Source organism: Nothobranchius furzeri, chromosome 4 (assembly GCF_043380555.1).
Source record: "Nothobranchius furzeri strain GRZ-AD chromosome 4, NfurGRZ-RIMD1, whole genome shotgun sequence".
NCBI lineage: Eukaryota > Metazoa > Chordata > Actinopteri > Cyprinodontiformes > Nothobranchiidae > Nothobranchius > Nothobranchius furzeri.
Window position 1 is genome coordinate 75,645,453 of NC_091744.1, and position 27,138 is coordinate 75,672,590.

Below are 27,138 nucleotides of genomic sequence, written 5' to 3' on the forward strand. Positions count from 1 at the left end.
TGACCAGCACACTCTGCCTCTGATCCACTTTACAGCAATTATTATTCTTTTTTCAGAAACATTTACAAAACAAGTACAAGGTTCTGTTTTATTGGGATGAGGGGTGGCACACAGATAAACTTTAAAACACCAAAGTTGTCTTTAATAAAACGTCATTTCCCACGTCTTTTATTACACTATATACACCTTTTGCACAATAAGAAATGATATAAATCAGAACACTGAAAAAAAATCCAAACAGCATAATACTGATTACAACTGAAACCATCGTCAGCAAGAATCCTCAGCTGAAGGGTTTCATGGTCGATTTCAAGTCTTTCACCTCAGCCTGACGGACCCTAAACACAAAATTCTTCAGACTAGCACATCCAATGTGCTGGCGCCCCCTTCAGTTGTTGTGTAACGTTGTCCAGTGTTGCTTTTGCATTTGGTTGGAAAATGCCCTTGTGTGTGAGACATTGGACAGAATAAATCTTTTTAAAAAACACAAAGAAATCACTGTTGTGTTCCTGTTTTTTTTTTATTTCATGTTGCTCTGAATCCAGTCTTTGAAGTTGGAGACACGTGTGTAAACTGTGTAGAGGTCAGGATCGCACTCCCCTTGGTCATAGCCAAAGCTCACGAGTCCCAGGAGTCTCCACAAACCTTGGTCCTCCTGCCCTTGAGAAAGCTTTGAACCATAATTGTCCTGGTTCTCAGAGAGGGCAGGGAGGACCAGGATCCCCCCTGTATCAGAGGGACATATGTTGGATGGTCTGTAGTCTGGTTTTTGGCTAGCACACAGCATATTGTCTGTAACACTGACCCGCACACCGTTACGAGCATACTGCTGCTCACATGGGACTATGTCAGCAAGGTGAACCAGCCCAACCCTTGCCTTCTCATCAGGCCCTAAACCTAGATCAGGACGTAGAGACCAGCCCGTCACAAGCCCCTGACCAAACACCACCTCTTCTTCCTGGATCTCTGGCAAGCAGAGCGGCAGGATTTTTTCTCCAATTCTTGCTTTGTCCATTAACTTCATCACAGCAATGTCGGAATCAAGAATGTTAGGATCATAGTGGGGATGCACAGCAATGGAGGTCACCTGAAAGAGGAAGACATACATTAATCCCGAGTTACCTTAAAGAGGACGTACACTCATTATTTCAGTTCATCCTTCTAGTTTAATGAAGGCCTTGTGAGTCGTTCTCTGAGGGAGAAAAACGATCAGGAAAAAATACAAGTAAAAGTTATCCGGAGGGAGAAAAAGGCAGGATTCTGAGTCTTACTAATTAAAATTCACAATATTCTGACATCTTGCCTCTGACTGACTAATAACAAGGTCAAGGTCAAGGTCAATTTTACTTATAGAGCGCATTTACAGCAGCAAAGCTACACCCAAAGCGCTGTACAAGGTAAAACAAATCAAGATACACCAAATCAACAATAAAAACCTAAAATAAGATGAGCACACAACAGTCACAATCTATAATAAAAACTTAAAAACTATTAAGATGCTCAAGTCAGCCTGCATTAAAAGCCAAATCAAAAAAATCCGTCTTAAGAAGGGATTTAAAATGTTCTAGATTATGTGTGGTCCTGATGTTGAGAGGTAGCTTGTTCCACAGTTTGGGACCAACCACAGAGAAAGCTCTGTCGCCGCGAGTCCTGTGGCGGGTTTTTGGAACTGTTAAAAGAGCTTCAGAGCTGGACCTCATAGTTCTGGCAGGGACGTAAGCGGACATCAGCTCAGAGATATAAAATGGGGCCGCACATGGTGTGTGTGTGTGTGTGTGTGTGTGTGTGTGTGTGTGTGTGTGTGTGTGTGTGTGTGTGTGTGTGTGTGTGTGTGTGTGTGTGTGTGTGTGTGTGTGTGTGTGTGTGTGTGTGTGTCTGCTCTGTCTTCTCGATCCCCAGTGAGCCGTGGAGGATGGCTGCTTATACTGAGCCAGGATTCTCTGGAGGTTTCTTCCTGTTAAAAGGGAGTTTTCCTCTCCACTGTCGCTTTATGCTTGCTTGGTATGAGGATTGCTGTATAGTCACTGACACTAGTCAGTGACTTGATGCAATTTGCTGGGTTCCTTATATAGGAAACATTATTTCTGATTGGCTTAATGAACTGACCTGAATTGGAATGTTTATCATGTGAAGTGCCTTGAGACGACTCTTGTCGTGATTTGGCGCTATATAAATAAACTTGAATTGAATTGAATTGAAAGTTTGCATAACAACACGACTCTTTCACTGCCTCTGTTTGCTCTGCAACATGGATGTGCTATCTCAACAAATAACTCAAGCCTGAATGAGTTCTGCTATATTGTAGAGTTATTAATGCTAACAGTTAGCTTTTACTTTTTTTTTTTTTCCACCGTTAGCTATTAGAAGTTAATGGTTAGCTTATAATAGCCAAGATGTGCACTGCTCTCCCCTGGCTGCAAACATCAACATCAACATTCTTCCGTCACAAGCCAAGACAAGTGAGTCCATGAATGCTAATTTACAGTGTGATATAGATCTGAGTGGCTGTTCCTGACCCAAACGTTCCCTTGTTTATTTTCTGTCGAAGGCTAATGCAGGAGATAGGGGTCAATCCAACGCCCTCCATGCATGTGAAACTCAAAGTGATCATATTCCAAAAAGCACAAGTGTGATATGTTTCCCAGTGAACCTCACCTTTAAATAAAACAAAAATAAAACATGATGGATCTTACCCTCAGGTGTTGAAGACCTTTATTTTCTCTGCGATCATCGCGATAGTGCTTCCCCACAACCACTCTGATTGCAGCTGCATCCACAGGATACACTTTTCCCAGCTCTGTCACACAGTGAGCGGCTACCACCAAACTCCTCTGGTTAACCAGAGCCCCGCTGCAGACCAGCTGCCAGCCAGATCCCAGGTTTAGGATGCCACTCCACGTTCCATCGTCCTTCTTCACAGACTCTGCCTGGCTGTTTCCCTTTGTCATCTTAGCCTCTGTACCCTTACTGGTGCGGCGGTAGATGGCTGCCAGCCAGGGCCAGTGAGCCTCTTCTGGCCTCTCTGGGTCAAAGGTCAGATGCTTTCCACACACTGTCAAAAAGGAGATAACACGATGAAAGATAGAACTTTGATCATGTAATGTGGTGCAACAAAATCGCATGAAATAAGGTTTTTTGTTGAGATAATAATGAGAATTGACTGTTTTCTGTGGAGTTTCAGCTGTTTAGGGAAATCGGTGGTCCTGACAGTACATAAAACACAATTTTGTCTAACAATGTCTCTCAGGATGAAAACAATAAAGCAACTGCCTAAATGTACACTTTGCTGACAGTCCACCAATGAGGTCTAGCCCAATGAACCCTTGACTCATTCCTCTACCTTTCCAACACAAATAAATCACAAAGAGCCCCTCTGTGGTGATCCTGAGCAGAATTCAGTACATAAATACTGGCGTGTAGCCATCAGCAATCAGAAGAAAGTCAGTGATCCTCTGCTGCCCTCACCTGGTGAACATGACACATGACGCCCGCTCCATTTCCCAGTCTTCAAGCAAGTACGCCTAGGACTCCCAAAGTGATGGTAGAACTGAGACGCACACTCATACTCTATATGAGTGTAAAGGTGGTGGAAGCCCTGGGGCAACTGGGGAAGCACTGGAGGGGATATAGTGGCACCACCAGACAGAACCTTCTGACCTGCTGCAGAGTGGAAGAGCTTGTGCACCGGCGTCTTTCTGAAGGAAACAAAGGGCGCATCAGAGAGATGATCTGCATTTCCTGGATGGCATATCTTTATGGGACTTACACATTTTACTTGTTTACAATAAATTATTATTACCTGGATGGAGCCAGAGGTGGAAGAACGTTTTGTTTCACCAGTTCTGACACTTTAGGTGCACGGCACGCTGCAAATAAATGTACAACACTGAATTACACCTTTTTGCTATTTGTGTCGTTTTTGTGTGTTTGCTCTTTAGTTTTGGTCATTCTCTTCCATATCAGGTGGACACACCATTTTAAGGGTCAGACACTCTCATGGTGAATTGTTTGATGGTTCCGTCTGTGCAGATTCAATCAGAGTTTACACTCAGTGCAACACCTGGAAATTCACGGGTGCACGGTGAACTTTTGCTAACTGCAGTTTGAAGCAGGGGCGTGTCCAGGGAGTGGCCTGGGGTAGCACATGCCACACTTGGAATCTGATTGGCCACCCCAGGTGTCATCACACTAATTTACTTTTAAATAGGCTTTTCATTGTCCACAAAAGTAAAACAAAAAAAACATAACCATTGGTGCCACCCATGCACAAAGCTGTGCCTCACCTGGGCCACCCCATTTTAAAAGATCTGAACACGCCACTGGTTTGAAGAGCCCTCTGTTTTAACTACAGGAGTTGATGTGCTGAACTTTCATTCATAATGACATAATAACTTGGGTGATTGGTTCATTCCTTCTCCTATCTTGCCTTGGAAAGATTTATAACTCGGTCTGGTATTGTTATGTTTGTCATAAAAACATTAAGTTGGATTATTCAGCCTCTTTTTTGAGCCCTCTTCCACAATCCAACCACCATCAGTTTCTCTTTTCAAAATCAACCAAACAAAAATGTTAATTTAAATAATCCTATCATCTTGTAAGCGTATGCACAAAAATGACAGGAAGTGCTTTAATAGACAAATAAATAAGAGTACCTCTGACACACACGGGCTGTTTGCCACTCCAGGTCCCGCCAGGCTGACAGCTACGTCTCTTGTCGCCACTGAGGGCGTAGGAGTGGTTGCACATGAACTCCACTGTTTCTGGCTCCAGCCCCGACACCACCTGGTGGTAGCCATTAAGAAGGCGGGGCAGAGCTGGGCACTTCTTTTCTTAATGAGTAGAATAAACAGTTAGTGAGGATGAAGGGTAAAGTGTATTTGTTGTATCCTGTATTCTTCTCACCAGTGAAACTCTGGTTGACTTCTTTCTCCTTTTCCTCCTCTTCCCTGTTTTTCCCCATCTCCACCCCAGTCTCGTCTTTTTTACTGTTAAATGTTTCCTTTGATTTCCCATTCTCCCCTTCTGCTCTGTACAGGGTGTACTGTGTCACATTAACTCGAGTGGGAAAGATTTTCCTGCCCGTTGACCCAACAGTGTTATTTTCTTTCTTGGTGTCCTTTGAGCCTCGCGTAACCGTGACGTTCTTTGTCATTTCCTGTTCCAGTGTCTCCACGGTGTTGTTGCCCTCAGATATGACCGTTCTCTGCTTGGTTTCATTCGGCCCAAATTTGTCCGGATCTCTTTTTCCGTTCACCTGTTCATCTTTTCTTTCCTTTTCTTCTTGACCTTTGTCTTTCTTCACCACCATGTTGGTGATGTTCGTATTGCCTTTTTCCGTGTCTAAGCCTTCTGCTTCTTTTTCTAGTTGCTTTGGTGCTTCTGTTTGTTCATCTTCAAAGGTGTCCAGACTGTTATCGGCATCTTCGCTATCCACCTCGTTTTTCTCATCTTCCCCGGACTTCTCTGGTGGTGTTTTGTTTTCCTCTAATTCTCTTTCTTTCCCACCTTCTTCCACCGTGTTTTCTGGAGTGGTCCCAGTAAATGTGTCCTCCACGTCCACTGCTGTTGTGTTCTTTATGTCTCTCTCACCAACAGTTTCTGTTTTGTTTTGCTGATGTTTCTCTTCAGGTGTAGTGACATCTTTGTCATCATACACATCTTTGTGTTCCCCCTTTTCTGCGTCTTTGGCTTTGTTTATCTCCTTCTCAGCTTCAGTAAGTGTGTTATTAACTGTGTAAGAAAACAAAATCCTATTAAAAGCTTGATTTTTAGGATATTTTTCTTTTCTAATATTTTGACAGACCTTTAGTGCAAACAGGAGGTGTCCCACTCCAAGTGTTGTTAAGGCAGGTTCTTTGGGAGCTCCCAACGAGCTCATAGGGCTGGTGACACAAATACTGAAGAGCGATGAGGACATCGTTGGGCCCGTAAACTAAAAAGTGGTCTCCGTTGGAAGGTTTAGGTGGTAGAGTGCAAACTCTTTCCACTGGCACTGCGAGGAAAGAAAATTCAAGCAGTTGCCATGATCTGCACCAAGTGGCTCGCAAAAACAAGCAAGACTTTCTAACTCCCAAAATGTTGTAATTAAAAAGAAAAGAAAAAAAAAAACACATTATTTTATCTTACCACACTCTGGGGGAGGTGCACTCCAGGTGCCGTCACTCAAGCAAATGGCAGAACGATGTCCCCGCAGCTCAAAGCCGGGGTCACAACGGTAAGCAATGCGAGCTCCAGAATGGAGAAACAGGGCCTCCGTGGAGCCATGTGTGGGTACCAGAGGCCTGCGGCATCCCACCACTGAGCAAAGGGGAAAAAAGCAGGCATGCACAGTTAAATTACAGGCACATGCTGTGTTTCTGTTGGTTTTAATCAACCGAATGGCGGATTTTCACAAACACGTTGCACAAAGTTTTCAGAAGACATTTCCAGAGTGGAATTGTTTTACTGCAATTACACGCTGTAAAAAAAAACCCACACTGACAGATCATTCAGAGGACTTCGACACATGGAGGACAAGCTTCGGTTTTAACAAATGAAGCGTTCTAAGTCCAGCGATATAAACGTTTAGCCTGCTACCTCAGAAGCTTATTAACAGATCACTTCACCAATCACAAGGAGGTGTGAACAGCAAGACTTTAACACACGGCTTGTAAATGAGTTAGAAATAGATGCAATAAAAGTGTTGTAGTCAAACTGTTTCATTTTCCACCCTGAGAGGATTTTATGAAGTAGATTTCAACTAATTAGTCAAATGTTATTTAACCGTTAGACAACAAAACTCACTGCAGTTTTACTTTCACTAATGATGAAGAAAAAGTATGATTTTCTTATTAAAAATGAAAATCCTATAATTATCTTAAAGATTAAGTAAAAATTACATTTATGAAAGGTATTAAATCATAAAAAAATGAGTCCCCAAAACAAAAACTAAACATTAAACTTTACTGTTTCACTGTTCCCAGTTGAGAAAAGTGTTTGTGTAGTTGATGTCATTTGGCTCAGATCCATGACATGCATCATTTCTGCCTTTCATAACACCAAACTCTCTCTGTAAACCAAACATTTCCAACCTTTATGGGATGGAACACATTGGTCGACCAAAAACTTCTAAGTATTCAAAGTGTGTACATATAAATCTGAAGCTGCCTGACCATCTGCTTTTCCGTCCCTATCCACAGACTTAATGACACACGTCTGGAGTTATTAGAAAGGAATGCTGTTCATCTTTTCTTGCTTTGAAAACTTTGTCGAACATCACAACCCAGAAGTGATTGGGCTCTTAAAATATTTTATTTTTCCAGACCAAAAATAAAAATAAAAAAATAAAATAAATGAGGAACGTCTACATTTCCTTACAAAAGGTGAGAATAATGAACAATTAGATGTCATAATTGAGCTCAGATTTACAGTAGATGACATGTTCCTTATTAGAGGTTATAATCTAAGTCAGTTATATTCTAGAAATCCTCCTTCTGGCACCAGTGCAACCATTTAGAAACATTAACAGTATTAAATTGGAAACATTAATGCTAATCCAACTTTTTTATTACCAATGTGGAAAATCCAGAATAGATTATTGAGAAATATTGAATTAAATAACAGAAAAGCTTTCTATTGGCAAACTCTTTAATGGAAAAATCTAGCTACAGTTGTTAGTTTTATAAAGTGTTATGGTAACACTTTCTTTTACAGTCCCCTAATTACCAAGTACTTACATGGTAATTACGTTGTCAGTTAAAGTGTATTATTGTTTCTGAGTTCTTAAACCATTATTACCATGTAACTCAGGTTCAATTTTAGTCTTTACTTTTATTAATCATTCCCAGTAAATACTGCTTTACACAATAGTTACACTTTATTACAATTATACACTTTAATTACACAATAATACACTTTAACTTACTATGTAATTACCATGTAAATACAACTATGGCTTCCTTTTGTCCACACTCTCTACCATGCGCATCACCGAGAAAGCACATGCCTGGTTTGAATTGTACCTCACAGGACAATCATTCAGTGTATCTTGGCTTGGACAATCCTCTACCGTGCACCATCTCACAGCCTACACCTCGCTCAGGACAATCCAGACTCTTCTCATGCATCATTCCACAAATGTGGAATGACGTTCCAAGCACTACCAGAACAGGGGCTTCCTTTTCAATTTTCAAGAAACTCCTGAAGACCCTGCTCTTCAGAGAGCATCTTCCTATAGCACCTTGCCTGCACCCGTCCCCCCTCCTCTACCGTCCACTCCTTGTTCCCTCCTCTCCATGATTGATGTCATGTTGTTGTTATTGTTGTTGTTAGCCTCAAGAGCAACATGCCGATTATCACTTGTAAGTTGCTTTGGACAAAAGCGTCTGCTAAATACATAAACATTAACATAAGAAATAAATTCTTTATAAATATTCTGTTACTATGTGTTTCTATTGCTTTGGATGAAATGACTAAAATAGTTCACGTATTTCACTAGAGTCACTAAATCCTTTCAGATGCCTCGTGGGCCTTGATATGAAAATATATGAGCAAAACTTGTTTACATTTTCAAGAACCTGTAAATATTTTCTTTTCTTCTTTTTCACCATGAGTTTTGGTTCCATGACACACTCACCGTTTTCACACCTCTTGCCTGTGTAGCCAGCTAGACAGGCGCAGTGGTAAGTGTATGAAGTATCCAGGACGCAAGTCCCATCATGCAGGCACGGGGAGGAGCTGCAGGCTGTAAACACACAACACCACGCTAAAACACAAACAGAAACTCTGGTTTTATCAGTAGAGCAGGTTCACAGGAAAAACTCCTTGTATCGTTAGATCAAAGCGTTTAAATCAGAAAGCTTTTCTTTCAAAAGTTGTGTGGACGTTTTCATACAAAAAGCTCCTGTTTGCTTTTACGAGTTCTGGCTTGGCTGCTGGTAACCCGTGTGCACGTTTGTGTGTTTGCTTTTGGGTTTTAGACATTAAAAAGCCTGGAAAGAGAGGGTGTTTAGGTTTCTTAGCTGACTAATAACGAGCCTAACACCACGACGAAGGCTTGTCTGCAGCATGTAGGTGCCAGTCATGCTTTATTAAAGGCTTTTAAAATTGCAACTGGCCATGGAGCACCATGGAAACTTGTTTCTTGTTTGCATTTGTTGTGTTGCCACAGCTCCAAAGAGTCTCTTTTGTTCATTGAGTAGAACTTCCCAAGTGCCCTTTAAAAACTATCACAAACATTGGTTCTCTCGCATGGATGCTGCAGACATTGCAACAAAAAAATGAAAAACACTGTTTTTCATAAACTTTTTCAGGGGAACCCACCTGAGCTTTCCTGGAAAGTAGCAAAGAACCCGTCAAAATTTTTGTAACCGTCAGACACAAACAGAATGTGCAAACTGTTGCCGGAGCTCTGAAGTGGAGCTGGTCGGTTGTTTCCACAGAATCGACCAATAACACGAGAGTTAATGCTGTCTCCGTCTCGGACCTCCACGTAGTCGTAGCGGCAAGCATGATGGGATTCCAAGCTTAGCATCATAAACCTAAAAGGCCAAGAGAAAGAGACAGAAAATAACTAAAAATACACAACGTGAACAGCCATTTTCTTTGCTACAAATGTTTGAGGGCAGAAAATTACTGTTTCTTTTTTTTTTTGTTACATCTTTGAAGTCAGGAGAAAATTTATGTTTGAATGCACTAATTGATGGAGGCAGATGTTGGAGGCAGGAAAGCTTAGACTAGGAGAAATAAGGTAACGATAAAGGTTGTAATTAATTCCACCTGCAAATCAGTAAAAAATATTTGTTGCCTGTTATGGCTATATGATTTAAATAAACATTGAACAGAAAAAAAGCAATTCTCCATTCATTCATACTGTAAAACTACCATAATAATTTACAAACTATAAGGATAAGTTTTATTTAGTAAAATGTGACATGGCAGGGCTATTTAGTTCTGAGCTTTCATAATTACCACAACTTCAAATTTCACAATGAGCTGCATAAACACCAGGCAATCATATTTGAAACCACCGAATGTACTTTTCAGAATGAAAAAATAAATAAATAACATTTAAAAAAATAAAACAGAGCTATTAGACTGCATTAAGTTTTGTCTCTGCTGAACCTTTGCAAAAGCAATTTCCTATTAAAATCTGTAAGGATAAAGTCAAAAAGGGGCAGAAATAGAATGCACAGAAACTTGGAAAAAAAATTTCTGTTGTGCTGTAAATGTGCCGTTAGTCCACGAAGATTAATCTTGCAGAAAAACTTGAGCTGAATGGAAATTGTATTAAAGCTGACCACACTCTGATAGCTCTAACAGATGGACAGTGAACGTACAAACAGCTGATAGTTTGACTCCATGAAAATCTGACAGTGTGAATTTTTTTTATTTCCCCTCAGCAGATTGTCATCATTCCATCCATCCATCCATCCATCCTATCAACCATCCATTCATCCATCAATTTCATCATCCACCATTCTTCCTCCCATCCATCCATCCATGCATCCATTCCTCCATCCATCATCTATTTATCCATCCATTAATTCATCCATTCATCCATCATCCATTCATCTATTCATCACCCACCATTCTTCCATCCATCTGTCATCAGTTCCTCCATCCATCATCTATTCCTCCACCCATCCATCTATTCATTCATTCATTCATTCATTCATCTATTCATCATCCACCATTCTTCCATCCATCTATCCATCCATCCATCCATCCATCTGAGAATCAGTAAACTACAGAAGATGAAGCTTGTGATCTCACCTGAGTTTGATATTAAACGGCCTGTCCACCTGAATGGTCCACTCACACCGTGCATTGTTGGGGTAGCTTTCAAGAATCAAATGGCCCTGCTGTTTGCGGATTACTCCGCCACACTCTGCAAAATAAAATTAAAAATCTGCTGTGGAAAGACGGATATACTGTAGGTTGCAAGTTTGAATTTTGATTCAACTTTAAACCACGTTCAGTTTCTTTGTTCCAGTGACCAACAAAACGTAAGCAACACACACCCTTCAGCTATTTCTATCATACTGTATGTTTTAACTAACCATGTTCTGTGGGTGGTTTGTCTCTTGTTATATTTGCACAAAGGACATGGTCAGTGTTAAGGGTTTTAAAGGTTTCTTGATTGTTGATTGTGTGGAACCTCCTGGGTTTGTGGCAGCTTTCCCAAACGGCTTGGTATAACTAAGCAGGGAGGGAAGGGATAGTCCACTCACGCTCATGTGACTCAAAGGAAAACACTCCCCTTACAGTAAGTTATCTCGGTAACGGTGGTGAGATGAAAAGACTTACTCATGCAATCTCCACCAGACCAGCCGGGACGACACTCAGAGCAGTATTTGCCACTATTAAAGAAATTATCTTGAGGCCCCCACGTCCCATTGTTGCAACGCTTACAGTTCTCAAAAATGCTGCAACCTGAAAAGAGAAAAATAGAAGCTGGATGGCATGAAACTGTGTTTGTGTTTGGTTTGCAGTACATTATCAAGGTATACCGTCATGTTATGTAAGGAAAGGAAAAGCTTTTGTTCCCAGAAGGCCTGGGTTAAATCTCTGCTCCTGAACAGACCTCCATAAAATTTCTTTTGCATCAACTCTGCTAAACACATTAAGCTCACCCGTCTCTACAACAGAAAATGAAAACATACCGCTGCTTCCTGAAATAGAAAAGTATTGAAATTGTTTCCTTTAAATATGGATTTTCACTTAAGAGGCTGTGTGTTAGGAGGCGAACAGCAACGCAACCGGAGTGTGAGTTAAACTTTTAACAAAAGAGCCTGGCTGTAGATCTATAAATGTTTATTATTGCAAACTGTGCTTACAGAACATTTTTAAGGTTTACCAGTAAAAATTAGATGTACGTGTTTCCTTTTAATTTTGAACAGCTGTTCTTTTCCCCATAAAAGCAAATAAGAGCATGTTCAAACTTTGAAGGAAACATGGCACACTTGTACAGGCAGAAACAGTAGAACACAGGAGTTTAGAGCTGGGGTTCATGTATTTGGAAGTCTCAGATATGTTATGGACAGAATATGTAAGTGGAAACTACACCATTTACTCATTAAACCAAAAACAAACATCAAGATTTTCACAAAAACTCTTCCTAAATCAAAATTCCTGGAAAGTTTATTTGCTCCTGCGTCCTGACAATCTAAGAGGTCTCTACCAGGGAGTCAAAAGAGTTTGCTGAAAAAAATCTGGAACCACTTAAGATTGATGGCATGAATGTCTCCAGGTCAGTTTTTGTCTCTGCCAAATTTAACTTTTGCAGCTTTGGTCACTTTGCTAGACTTCTGGATCTGAAACAGTGACTAATCATGGGAATGGATTTATTTCTGTTTTTGACTATAAAATAAAGTGCAGCTTGCTCTTGTGTGAGGCTCCATAGAGCTGGTGCCTGTAATAATAAATGCGGGGACATGTACATAGGTTATGTGGTGCAACATGGTGATCATTTAAAGGGCCAATGTGTAGTTTTTATTGTTGATCTCTGGAAATATCCATTAAAATATTGTTGAAATCGAATGAAATGGTGCCCAGTTGTTGAGAAATATTGGCGGCTTCGTAACATATAAATCTGGTCTAAATTACATGGGAGCGGGTCTAAGTCTCTGGGTGACACCATATTAGATGCCATGTTTTCTTCTACGGGAGCCCATGAGAACAAAACACATTTACTGATTTGTAGTACGGTAACAAAACCTTCACCATTAATAAACATTGTTTTATACATTAACCCCTTCACTCATTGCCTGTGATGAAAGGCAGTCTAATGTGCTCGTCATTTTGCTGAAGTTTGCACCCCACAAGCCTTTTTGATCCTAATGAGCATCCGTTGGTAAGGTCTTACTCCAACACAAAAATACAGCTTGCTTGCAATTATTTAGGTATCTACTGCCCCATCGCCAGGAAAAATACACACTGTCACTTGAAGTCCTAACTGGTATGAATTTTCAACTAGTGCTTCATCCATGGATGAATTGATAAACAGAATATCTGTTAATACTTCATTTTACTTTTATTTTTTAAGATTTCAATATGGTGGTGGTTACTGGAGTACTAGCGCAGAGAGGTAGCAGCTGGTGTCATTTGTAAATGAACATATTACTTCTAAAAAACAGGGAAGCGATGAGTTTTATGTTTTTTTCAAAATAAATGAACGGAAACAGGCCAGAACCGGTGGGTACATATAACAAAATATGAATGAAAGGGAAACTGGGGTCTAGATCTACAGCAATTGCTGATAAGTAAATGAAAGCACCTGAGATATATGTGGATGCAAACATAAGGGACAATGATGGAACACAAAGGCTACGAGAAAAAATGCTTCAAATATAAGTAGAAAACTGAAACTATTACAGGAGTAATATGTGAGAATTCTACCATGAAATAATCACTAAAGAGCCTTATGTCTCACTCGCCTTTGTTTCCATTGCCTGAACTTCAGGGTAAATTCTGGCAGGGGAAAATTGATTGGGAGATACGATGTCCCAGTCCTCTCAGCTGTTGTGTCTCCATTCAAATTCAGCCTTTTCTGGATTTTGCACAAAGGTCATCATGTTGCAACTGATTCGGCAATGAGTGATGTCACTCAGCGCTATAAAGCACCCACAGTAACATTAATAACATTAAAAACATTTATTCTGTTGAATTTAATCCATTCAGAGCACGAGAACTGCTGTGTAATGTAAAATGTGTCGTTCAATGACCAGAAGAAGTGCAATTTTTTTACAGCACTCTGTAGCACAAAAGAGCCCCGTTAATTAAGTCATTGTGGGGGAATTCGGCTGTGTTTTCCGGTGTCAGGAGTTTAAATTTAAGTGCACTTGGTGCTTATTTCTTTTACTTTGTTTGCTTCACCGGCAACTCTTCTCATTCTACTAATGCTGGTTGTTTTGGACAACATCTGCTGATGTAATTTCCTACTGAGTTACAACCAATCAGCATGAGTTAACCAAAGTTCCACTCAGCTACTCCACTAGGCCATTCTGAGTACCTACCCCTCATCAGATACTCCAAAAATTCCCGAAAACAGCCCGGAAAATGGCCGTCCGGTCATATTGGGAAGTTCCTATAAATTTACCCCTAAGTTCTGATCATGGAAACAGGGCTAACAAGACACATTTAATACCCAGCCAGCTAGGTAGGTTCAGTTTTTCTGCTTACAAAACAACTAAAGAAGGGTGTAGTTACTGTTTACAACCTGTGAGCCCGTGAGGTGGCCGAATCTGCTTTGAACCAACGCTGTAGCACCGGCATTTGGAAATCAAAACTGGCAGGCGAAAAGTCAGCAAACAGGAGCAACCAAGAAGTTTTTTCTCATACCTCTAGGAAGCCACAACATCTTTTTGCTTTACTCTAATTTCAGGTGAAGAAGGCTTTAGGCTAACACTGAGCTAACAATGCTGACGATGATTTAAAAACAGTCAGGTCTAAAAATATCTCAAGCTACTTTTTCTATTACCAACAACTCAATATTACAGTGAAATGTGTGCGTGAAGTGAACAATGAGTCAACCGTGGCGTTTTACTTCCTTTAATGGGTCGTTCAGAACTATAACAGCAAGACGGCTAACAACCACACTTCCTCTAATGCTTGAAATATTACCATAATATGTGTAGTAATTGCTCTCTACCGTAAAACACCTAAGAGTGCTAACAACAGATATGACAATGTGTTTATCTACTTATCTAGTTACTGTGTGACTCATCTTTGCTTGTCATCTAGAATCATCTGGCGCAGATCAGCAACTGGCAACAGCCACGAAACTCACAGTAAACAGTAACTTTTTGCTTAGAAGAATGGGCTGCAGTAACAAAATTTGATCACATGGTTTCATTCTTGCATGTTGCACCTTAATGCAGTCAAGCATTTCATTAAAACTCACACAACCACGTCAAGGACAACACAAAACTACAGAAACAGTATCACAAATACTGAATTTGTGGATCCCTTCATTGCTAGTTAAACTAAAAGTGTATTATCAAAGCAAAACGGGTGGTCCAGTAGCCTGTGTGACTAAATTAAATGCAACCAACAGCTACTGAGTTGTTACCTGGGTGGATGATGCAGGGGTCACACTCATTGATGGCGTTGCGGCAGCAGGGTACAGCATAGCCCACCTGAGTCCCCTGGAGAGGACATTTACAGCGGATCACGTCATACTCACAGCAGCCCCTGCACATAACGTTCCACTCGGGGCCCGGACAATGGCTGGACAAGTACCTGTAATCTGAACACAGGGATACATCAGATTTTCAGCTGTGATCTTGATACACGTGAACAAATACTTGAGGATTTCAGTATTTTTTAAATCAGAGCTGCAGCTACTTCTTAAAAAAAAAGATAATTTAACTCCCAGTAGTTTACCTCCTCTGAATTTTATTACATCAGAAAACATGCAATGCTGTGAAGTTACTGTCATGGAAAACAGACTTGGGTCCTAATCAGAAAATGCTGCAAGAACTCAAGTGTAAAGACTGGCCTTCTTTGTAAGGTTTTAATCAAATAAACGTGACGTTTAATTGGAGCTGAAAACCAGCGATTCAAAGACCTTTGAGCCTGAGTGGTTATATTATGCAACAGTGGATTTTAAAAGCAAAAACAGACAAGAAGAAATGCTCTTGTGACAGATGGAGATTGAGAACAAAAAGAGGCGACTGGCAACATTTCAGCCCGACATTCAGTCCGTCCTCCTGGCCCTGCAAACATAATTACTCCTTTGCTCTTAGCCATGGATTTCTCTATTTACAAAGCCATAACTACACACTAGCTTTGTGTTTCCTTAATGTGGGTTTTGTTGAGTTATGTCTCTAACACACAGATGCAAGCACAAACACTGACACACAATGGCAACAACAGCTGATAAATCTCTCAGAGGATGATGGAGAGAACCACAGATGTCCTGGAATGTTGTGAAGCCACCCTACTACACGCGCCTCGTGATTTTTATCTTGAGAGGCGCTAAAGAAATGATGTTTTCTTCTTCTTCTCACACTGCTCTTCCACATAAATGATATCGTAAATTGTGTCTTGGCTTTGCAACAGTCTGGTTTTCCTCTCAGCTATCTGAGTTTTGACATTAGTCAGTGAAAGGTAAATTGTGTAAGGCTGCTGGCTCGATGTCAGCAGGTTTCCTGAGGACAGCTGCTGTGGGCTGGTTTCAGCACTCCACTGTTTTATGTTGTGTTGTTTTTTTTTTTTCTGAGATCAGTCCATTTTTAATTGCTGGGTCAGCTGCACTTGTGTGTAAACCATGACAGCATCCACACTAAAAATTTAGGGTACCCTGTGGGATATGTGTGTGTCAGTCTGGCTTCGCGGACCATTGAACTTCCATACACAAGTCTTTTTCACAAAGCTCATTCCACCACATTAACTCAAAGTCCCTCGTCATGGAACAAACTTATGTAATCTCAGCTACAAAACTTTAGTTTCAAAGCAAATATGATGTTCCTTTTTTCAATATTTTTCTTTTAGTTTTATTTTCACCTTCCCATGAAAATAAAACAAGAGATGACCACAGTTTCTCCTCAGATATTCATTTTTGTGGATTTCTTTCAGAACCACAAACATTCACATGCTTGGGCATGGCCTGCAAAGGGATGTTCTCTGAGACAGGGTGATATAGTGCACAGACGGGGGTTGTGCAAACCCTACTACACACCCAGCTGATCGCGGGGATCCCCGAGCACTACATTGGAACGAATTAGGTACATTTAAGGCCCTGTTTCCACAAACCATGTCCCCCAGTGGTTTACACAACAAAAATACATTTGTTATGGATGGAGAAGTTCTCATTGTAAGAGATGTTTTGGCAGCTCTTTTTGTGTTTGTTTTTTGTTTAAATAACACTTTATACAATGCATATATTAGAAAAATAGCTTAAAATTTGTTCCTTTTAGCTGATTTTTCCAGCTTTCTGGCGTGCCAAAGTCCCTCTGAAAATATGTTGTTTTCCTCATACTTTGGATGAGAGGCACTGCCGAGCTCTGCAACTTGGTACTCCGCCCTAACCTCTAAAATGGTCAAGAAAATAAAAATATGGAAATTTGAGGAGGAAAAAATGCAAAAATGCAGATTTTTGGGGGGCCAAAGATGAATTATATTCATGTAAATTAGATCAAAATAATCTTCTGACTGTTCGTTCTGTGTTTTGGTTCATAATCATCTTCTTTTTTTTTTATTTAACACAGTGTAGTTGTTTGACGATAAGCGGAAGTGACGCCACAAACAGCCAGCGGCTCTGACGAAGGCGGAAGCTCCGGCCAAAACATGTCAGCCAAAGGTAAAAGAACATCAAATTACTACACTGTTAAATAAGAAAAAAGAAGATCAAAATAATGTTTTTTGTTCTAACTGGATGATTTGTCCTTTTTCTCTACCCCTTCCTTGTGATAATTTGTTCCTACTGCATGTTGAACACTTCAACAGTGCAGGTTCAGTGCTTCCTAGCTGATGACACATGGACCGCAGGGACCGTGAAACCAGATTTACTGGACGTAAACATCAAACAGTTAAAAGGCTCTGAATGAGTAGAGCTGGTAATGCCGTTATGTTGTTTTGTCCTTTACTGTAGAGATGAAGTCCTGCTGAATTAGCACTCTTTAACAAAAGGATCCAGGTCAAAAAATATCTACAAGTTTTGTATTTTCTTCATCTGTTCACCAAATCTTTGCATTTATGGTAGGTTTAGTCTCCATAAGCTGTTTTCTTAGTGCTTATTTGGGTTTTAAATGATCACAGGCAGCATTTTCTGTTTATTTTCTCTAACCGGATTCAGTTTGCTGACCTCCAGTTTTGCTGATAAAGCTGTAATGGTTCTCTCTCGGGCGTCTCCCCCGGAGCTGCACACAAACAGGAATGCATCTCCATCTTTCTCAACTATTTCTTTGAAAAGCATTTACTAAAAGTAGTGTTTTAAACCTTTTTTCTTCTTTAATTCTCGATCATTTAATCTAGCTACCTTATAACATGTGAGGCTCATGGTTCCTTGTCTGCAGATATGTATAGATTAACGTTCATTTACAGCCGTTTTGTAAGGTTGGAACAGCTCTGCAAAAGTGACTGCACAACTTAAATGCACTAATACTTGTTTAAATCTGCAAAGTTCAATGATTTCTTATTTTCTTTTACATCTGATATTTTTTGACTAAATCTTATTGGGTCTGGGTTTTTTAAACAAACTCAGATGCAGGAAAAAAATTGCTATTAAATCACCCCAGTGTGAAGTTAGAAATGCTGAAAGTCATCAGAGAGGTGCCATAACTTTTGTTTTGTCTTCTCTGGCTAATATTTCTGTACTTTTATGTGCGTGAGGGTGTCTTATCTCTGCACACATGGAATTGCAAGTTTGTACAAAGTACATAAAAGCATTATAAAACATGGTGATCAGGATGGTTTATTTTACTGTAGATTTTTTTTTTAACTTTAGCTCAATTTTTTTGTACGGGAGCAGGGAGCTTTATCCACTCCAAGTGTTGCACTCCTCATTTATGTCAAGAGGAGGTCAATAAAACCTGTAAATGCTGCCATTTTGTTATTTAAGACTTGATTTAGAAGCTTGGTTTAAATTCTATGAACAGCTTGGATGGATCTAAACTCCACCGTGACCACTGATTCGAAATCTATGTGACTTTTTGACCTTCTTGGCCCTTTAACAACCCTGTCTGCCAAAAACCTGCTAAACAGAAAATGACTTTGATGTTAGTCTGAAGAAAAAAATAAACGCCTTGTAAATTTAACTCATCAAATGTGTTACAGGTGGTGATTTTGACCGTGTAAGTGACTTTAGAGGCCACATCTGCTCTGAATGAGAGCTATCGTTTTCTAGATTTAACCTAAGAAGCCCAAGGCTAGGATCTGATTTTTCTTTCATTTGGATTTGCCAACAAGATCGGTTTTCCCTTCAAATCTATTTACAATTTGGTGTGTTAGAGGCTGGAAATAGCTTAGAAAACTGAGCTTGAAATGGACACATAAATTAGACACACGAATGTTGATCTGTCTACAAAATTTAGATTGATCAATGTCAAATTGCTCAAAAATGAGTTTGGGAAGGCTTCATATGCTATTGTAAACTTTACTTGAATTAATTAAAAAAATAGCAGTAACATGGTTGTTATAGTACGGAAGTGTATTGCTGTCAGTGCGAGGAAAAAATATAGGTTCAGTATTACGTAACAACTAGAAAGTTTCTCACTTTAACATGCTTAAAGCTGTTATAGCAAATCTACAGAACAAGCTAGGTTTCCAACACAAACATCACCACAGAACATTAACCCCTCTCCCCAGGTATCGTCCCTAAGTGTCACGCTGGGATGTAGTTGGAGGCGGACCATGTGTAGTGGAGCTGACCAGGAGGCAAAAAAGGCAGGCATGGATAAAGTAAAAAAAAAATGATTTAATGGTAGAGCGGGAACGAACAGCACAAGACAACGATGTCAAACAAACCACAATGATCTGACACAGGACATACGAGACGGGAGGTATAAATACACAGGGGAAAATCAGGAACACATGGGCAGGTAACAAGGGGCAGGTGAAACCAATAGGGACTAATCAAGGGCAGGGGTAGATCATGACAGTACCCCCCCACCACCCCCCCCCCACCACCACCACACCCCCCAAAACCCCCAGGGGCAGATACCAGACGCCCACAAGATCCCCATGACTCGGAAACACACTGGAGACTCAGATTCGGGTACGCACTGGAGACTCTGACGAGGCTGCAACAGCCGAACCCAGACGAGGCTGCAACAGCAGAACCATGACAAGGCTGCAGCGCGGGACACTGGAGAGGCTGTTGCATGGAGGACCTGCAGGCGTGGACCAGGAAGTCGAAGAGATGAAGCTGAAGGAGCGACGCAAGGAATCCAGGATCGGCAGCAGGTACTCGACAGACAGTCCGAGCAGGTGCATAACAGGATCCACTGGGTCCACAGGCGGAGGCTCGGTTGAAGGGAAGCCGAAATGGAGCGTGAAGACCAGCCCTAGCACCCCGGAGACTGTTGGCGTGCGTAGGGGGGTTTTACTCCACATAAACTCCAGGATCCGCAGCTTCTGTGATAAAACAGGACGAGGCGAAAATAGCAGGAGAAGAGAAGGATGTAGACCACCCCGAGAACATGTAGGATGCGTCCAAACCCCTCAATGGGCTCGACCACCCCGAGAACAAAATAGGATGCGCCAATAACCCCTCAAGTCCGAAATCTCCCTCCGCTGAACAGGAGCAAAAGGAAAAAATTATCCTCCAGGCAGAATGGTTTGGAGCTAACCACAAGTCCAGGTTTGGTCAGATCATTCTGTCACGTTGGGATGTAGTTGGAGGCGGACCATGTGTGGTGGAGCTGACCAGGAGGCGAAAAAAGGCAGGCATGAATAAAGTTAAAAAAATGATTTAATGGTAGAGCGGGAACGAACAGCACGAGACAACGATGACAAACAAACCACAATGATCTGACACAGGACATACGAGATGGGAGGTATAAATACACTGGGGAAAATCAGGAACACATGGGCAGGTAACAAGGGGCAGGTGAAACCAATAGGGACTAATCAAGGGCAGGGGCAGATCATGACACTAAGGCCTAGTCCACACGTAGCCGGGGTTTTTTGAAAACGAATATCCGCCCCTCCAAAAACTTGCATCCATACCACCGCGTTTTAAAAACAAACTCTGTCCACACGTACCCGGATAAATACGTTGTTAAGGACATGCCAGACCTGTAGGCGGCAGTACTTCCCTCGTTCTTAACCTCGTCCTTCGTCTGTGGTCTTCCGCAAGGAGCAGTAATTCCGCTTGTAAAAACAAACAAGCAGAAAGCGCTTGGACAGTTGATGGATCGGGTAGTGACAGAGCGCAGCTCTGAAGGCTTCCATGATGCCGGCTAGTGTAAACACAGGTCGCACACGTGATGTCAGCATTTTTTTGTCGCGGAAAGTGACGCTGCGGACCTTAAAACTCCGGTTTTGTCTGTCCACACACAGACACCCAAAACGGAGAAAACGCAGATCTTCACTTTGGCCGGAGTTTTTAAAAAGATCAGTTTTCGTGTGAAAAAACTCCGTTTTCGTGTGGATGACAGGCCAAAACGTAGAAAAATATCTACGTTTTGGCAGATCCCCGGCTACGTGTGGACAGGGCCTAAGACACATCTGCCATAACCGGAAACTCTCATTTCCAGACAAAACAAGAGCGCTTAACTGAAGGTTTACTTTAAACTTTCATTTGAAATGTATAAAAGTTTTATAAAAACTTTAGTTTTGAGCTATGGGAAACATTTGCCTGATAATCCATCCATCCATACCCATCTGCTTAACCAGGAGCGGGTCGTGGGGACATCAGTCTAAGCAGAAAGGGCCAGACTTCCCTCACCCCAGCCACTCGAGTCCGTTCCTGCTGGGGAAGGTGTTCCCTGGCCATATTAGAAACATTGTCCCCACAGTGTCCCTTCTTCCAGTTGGATGTGCCCATATAATCTCACCAGTAAGGCATCCAGAAGGCATCCTAACCAGAAGCCTGAGCCACATCTGGCTCTCTAATTTCCTAACTCTAATTTCCCTCTGGGATTAATAACTCTAATTTCCCTCTGGGATTAAAGAAAGTATTTTTGAATTGAATTGAATCGACTGGCTCGTCCTGATGTAAAGGAGCAGCGGATCTACTCTGAGCCCCTCCTGTATGACTAAGTTTCTCACCCTATCTCTAAGGGAGAGCCCAACCTCCCTGTGGAGAAAATTAAATTCAGCTGCTTGTATCCGTGATCTCATTCTTTTGGTCACTACCCACAGCTTGTGACCATAAATGAGGGTAGGAGCTTAGATTGATAGATCATAGACCAATCACTTGAGAGCTTTGCCTTTCTGCTCAGTTCTCTGTTCATCCCCAACAGACTGGTACAATGCTCGCATCACAGCAGGCACAGCACCAATCCGCCTGTCGATCTTTCATCCATCTTTCCCTCACTTGTGAAAAAGACCTGGAGAAACTTAAACTCCTCCACTTTAGGCAGGACCTCATCCTTGACCTAGAGAAGGCATTCTACCCTTTTCCAGTGTCCAGTCTTCCACGGCCAGGACAAAAACCACATTGCTTTTCCTTGGTCAGAGTTTCCACTATCCGATGAACCCTCCTCTCCAAAACCCCCGAATAGACTCTACCAGGGAGGCTCAGAAGTGTGATCCCCCAGTTGGTGGACCGCACCATGTAGTCCCCCTTTTTTTAAACAGGAGGACCATCACCCCGGTCTGCCAGTCCAGTCTGCCCCTAATTTCCACACGGTATTTCTGAGCCGCATCAATCAACACTGCCCTACGACACCTCCAGGGCCTTGTCACCAAGGAGCTTTTTGACCACCTCAGTGACCTCAGCACCAGCACGCCAGGATAATAGGAAGTGTATTACTAACATGTCTACATCATTTCTTCAGTTATGTTATTGACATTGCATTGCGACTCCTCACCGTTCTCAGAGGAATTGTTGAGAAACATTTGGCTTGTTTTTCTAAAATGGCATCAAAGTACTGTTTAGAATCTAGGAGAGACAATAAGCCCTGTAGAGCTGAAATACACTTTATTTTTGGTACATTGGTTCAACAGTTGGTAGCTCTTATAAATAACTCTCAAGCTGTCTGTGTGTGAAATCTTAGCCATGTATATTCTCGACCCTAACGGTGGTCAAAGGTAAAAAAAAAAAGTTGTAGAAAGGATCTAATTCTATTCTGCTGTTGTTGCTCACACATTAAAGCTGATGCAAAATTAGATAACATGCTGGTAGGTGGTTTCCGTTATTTGTTTAATTTTTTTAATTTAGTTGTTATTTCTTCCCTTTGAGCCTAACTTTCCAAATTGGCAGCAAACGACAGAACTGCAGTTCTAAAGCACACCTAAATTTACTCACAAAAGCTACATTTTCCAAAATGTGTTTAACCAGAAGTTCACCTAAAGTCAGAAAAACATGTTTTTATGAGCATTTTTCTGACATCCATAAATAAAGACACTTTCCTTCTATTGGGGTTTGCTCGAGCATTGCAAAAATCACAAATCCCATTCTCTTCCATTATTAGGTGATAATTTGTGTCAGAAAATGACAGCTCCCTGCTGAAAATGCCAAGCATTTCAACTACTAACTAAATACTTTCCTGCTGACTTACTGATGTATCGCGGAAAAATAACTTTTTACAGCAGCTGTGAGTGGAGGTGCAGGGCATGCAGTGTGAGTGTACGATTTCTATTTGCTTGCTGCCCACAACAGCTGTCTGGTATTTTGAGGTCAAAGCCATCATGGAAAAGGGAAAGTCCGCGGGGAGCTTTGTGGTTACAGTATGTCTGAAGGTATCCAAATCCTCAATAACCGGTCCGACATGCCATCTTCTGGATTAATTTAAACAAGTTTTCTTGAACTAAAAACCACAAACGCTGAAATACCTCATCAGTTTATTATCCGGTGCGGTTACACAGTGTGATGGAATTTCTATAAGTGAGTTCAACAGTCTGAGGTTGGGTGCCAGCATTTTGTTTGGGCTCTTGACTCTGGGGATGAACTTTGTAAGGAATACCTGAAAGGCTACCCAAAAAAATAAAGGAAGATGATTTGTTTTTCTAAGTTTGAACATTTTCTTCTACTTTTCTTGACCTGTTGAATTATGAAGAGGTAAAACTGGAAGTAACTGAGTGGTCATCTTAAAGAAACATAATTTTTACCTTTAATCTCTGGAAATACCAATCGAAATGCTGTTGAAAATGAATAAAATGATGTCCAGTTGTTGAAAAATATTGGCGACGTCGTGACATATAACCATAAAAATCTAAAGGGTCTAAAGCAGCTGCACCCAATAGGCAGCCCATGGTCCAGGACCGGTCCTCGAGCCCCCTCTTTGTTGCCCCCGAACCGCATATCCCCACCCCCCACCCCACCCCCAAACCAGTCCGACCACTGAGCGGGAGGGGTAGGAACGGAGGTGGTATGCAGTTCTCATTATATTGTAAGCTTGTGTGTTGTGTGTAAAACCGCCAGCACCCCCCACCCCCCCCAGACCAGACCTCGCGATTCAAGTTCGTTTTGTGGAGTGGCCCTCGGACCACTACATTTGAGTAGCCCTGGTCTAAAGTACGTAGGGCGCGGGGTCTAGTGTTTTTGGCGACGCCATATTAGATGGCATGTTTCCTTCTGTCCAGTGGCCCATGCGCCTGCCGATGACATCACACTAGGTGATTGGCTGGGCGTACGACTTAGGACGTACAACTTACTGAAGTTACAAAACTATGTTCCAAAATAATCAGGCATTAAGAAATACAAATTTAATAACAACAACAAAAAACCTGCTAAACTATTTCCAAAGCTTTTGTCAAAGAGCAGGAATGGAAAGAGGTGCAATTTACTGTATTTTGGCTGAGCATTATTGCTGTGGTATGATGACGTCATCAACAGGCGCATGACCCCGAGCGGATCTGAAATCTTCGACAGAAAACTACAATCAGCATTGCGTTCTCTCGATGGAATTAAGTGAAGGACCATCAAAGTCTGAGGAGTCATGCTGATGTTACTGGTGACAACATTTACTGTAATGTTTTTTTTTTTAATGGAGACAGTCAGAATGACATGGAGTAAAACTAACCTGAAATGTATGTACGTACTGCCCCTAGCGCCAAGAAAATACACACTGCTACTTTGAAGTCTCCTCAACAGTTTCCTTTTTTTTTAGAGATAGGCATTTTTGAGACCTGAAATGTTAACAATATTTCTTCTTAAATGAGAAAAATCCAAATTTAACGTAGCCTACTTTCAATATTTTTCTTCTATATGTAAATAGTATTTTCCAAAAAATAGATAAATAAATAACTGTTTTGGGTTCTTGCATCACTAGTCCAAAACACTTTTTTTCATTTGCTTATAAGATGTAAAGAAACAAAATAAGGAATAAAAATGTTCACAATTTTAAAGTCCCTCACATTTCATATGTTTTCCTTAAATTGCCTTCCAGAGCTTCCATAAAGTTGAGAATTTTCTTTCTAAATGTTTCTCTGTTCAGATTTTCCTTATCCTCCCTGATATTACATCTGATGGACTGACTTTGTTTTCCAGTGATCAGGAGCTCAAAAACAAAAACCTTCTGTGTGGGCTTTTGCTAAACAAACCCTGAGGCAAGTGTCTGAGCAACAGGAGCCAAAATTACTGGAAATCCCAAACAGGAAGACTTGGACAGACCCGAGAACCTCAGAGGGACACCGAATCATGCTCAAACTAATGTCGACAAAATGGAATACATGTGTCTAAACAGACTTCAAAGACACGATTTACACACATGTGCTTTGGCTTAAAAACAAAAAATGTTTTATGTTGTGCGATAAAAAAATTCTATCATCAGCTGATTGTGAAACCAGACAAGCAGTGAGTGACTCAGCTGACATCAACATTTCAAGTTGGATCTGCCAAAGGGAACTCTCTGAGTCACAGCAGCTGCTCTGGCCAGCTCTCTACCACGCTCAGCCACATTACAAATTCAAGGTAATATTTTACTGCATGATAAACATCGGGGAAAGGAAGGGTAGAGGCTCAGTAGGGTGTCTTGGATGCAGTGTGAGGCACAGACATTACCACTGCCCAGTGATCGAGTCAAAACATGACTCATGTCTTCCAGTGGGTCGAAAAGTCACGGCAAGCAGGCAAAGTCAGTCTCACAGCATGCAGAGAGGATCTTAAACAATGGGGAAAGCGTGTCGAGATTCAAGAGCCTCATTAGGACTCCTAAGGTTAGGTCCACCTCCAGGAATGTGTGGCAACATCCAACTTTTGTTGTGTTGTTGATTGTTTCATCGTGTTTGTTCAAACAAAGACAAACCTTTGTGAGCGTTGGAATATTACTCCAGAGATGAATTAAGAAAAGCGCCTTTCTCTTTGCTGCTCTTATTTATCTTTTACCAGCATTGCCAGGATCTGTCGCGGACAGTGGGAATGCTGATGCCGGCTTCTTGAGAACAAAGAGCCAAGAGGCTGTGTCGAAGCCTAAGACATGAGGAGGAAGACAAACAAGTGCAGTAAAAGTAGAGTCTCTGCAAAGCTCTTACCGTAGGGCCAGGCTGTTCCCAAGGGCAGGGAGATGAAAATAAAAAGGGAGACTGAGAGGAGCCAGCTCCTTTCTCTAGAGATAAAGGTGCTGGTGCCCCCATGGGTTTGCCCCAGCTGTGGTCCCCGTCCCACAGACAGCATGCTGCAGTCTGGACCTCTGTTTACGTTCTGATCTCAGCTGACATTACCTTCTGCCTGCCTTTCATTCCTTCCTTCCCCCTTTCTTCCATTTCTCTTTTTTCTTACTCAATGTATTCCCCTCTCTCTCTCTCTCTCTCTCTCTCTCTCTCTCTCTCTCTCTCTCTCTCTCTCTCTCTCTCTCTCTCTCTCTCTCTCTCTCTCTCTCTCTCTCTCTCTCTCTCTCTCTCTCTCTCTCTCTCTCTCTCTCTCTCTCTCTCTCTCTCTCTCTCTCTCTCTCTCTCTCTCTCTCTCTCTCTCTCTCTCTCTCTCTCTCTCTCTCTCTCTCTCTCTCTCTCTCTCTCTCTCTCTCTCTCTCTCTCTCTCTCTCTCTCTCTCTCTCTCTCTCTCTCTCTCTCTCTCTCTCTCTCTCTCTCTCTCTCTGCTCCTCAGGGTTCAAGTTACAGCCCAGCCTCGCAAAAAAGGAGTTCCACACGCAGTGGTCTCCCAAAAAAATTCCCTTGCTCCGCTTAAATGACGACGTCACTGCTGCTGAGTGGAAAGCAGCTGCCAATGTTTTATGTTTAACTCATTATGATCACACACACACACACACACACACACACACACACACACACAGAGGGAGTGCACATCAGACAGTTTATGTTCCACGCTCTGCCTGTCACAGTCATGATCAATTATGAGGTGATAGAGTGTGCGTCTCCTTCAGCGCGCGTGTGTTCATGACTAAAAAATCCTGAGGTCAGGTTTGTTCAAGTTCACACAAGAGCAGCTGTGTTTAGTCTCACAAATCAGTTTAACAATAGCACAAAGTTATGAGATTAACTAAATGTCGTATGAGCAAGATCGTGATGAATCAGGAGATCATTACAGACTGAACTGTAAAAACAAGAATTATATATTAATAAAGGACAAGTTTAAAACCATTTGCTACTGGC

General features: G+C 41.5%; 1 protein-coding gene across 1 annotated transcript; it reads right to left on the bottom strand.

Moving 5' to 3' along the window:
* Window positions 1-74: 74 nt before the first annotated feature.
* pamr1b (peptidase domain containing associated with muscle regeneration 1b) lies at window positions 75-26,305 on the bottom strand. The gene is made up of 14 exons (XM_015964826.3): window positions 26,062-26,305; window positions 15,050-15,226; window positions 11,287-11,412; window positions 10,753-10,867; window positions 9,301-9,518; window positions 8,615-8,722; window positions 6,127-6,297; window positions 5,804-5,992; window positions 4,903-5,730; window positions 4,653-4,829; window positions 3,800-3,866; window positions 3,466-3,695; window positions 2,694-3,052; window positions 75-1,087 (listed from the first exon to the last, which is right to left on the bottom strand). Exons 1-14 carry the CDS (start codon window positions 26,201-26,203, stop codon window positions 521-523), a joined length of 3,474 nt encoding a protein of 1,157 aa, XP_015820312.3. The 5' UTR covers window positions 26,204-26,305; the 3' UTR covers window positions 75-520.
* Window positions 26,306-27,138: the final 833 nt, after the last annotated feature.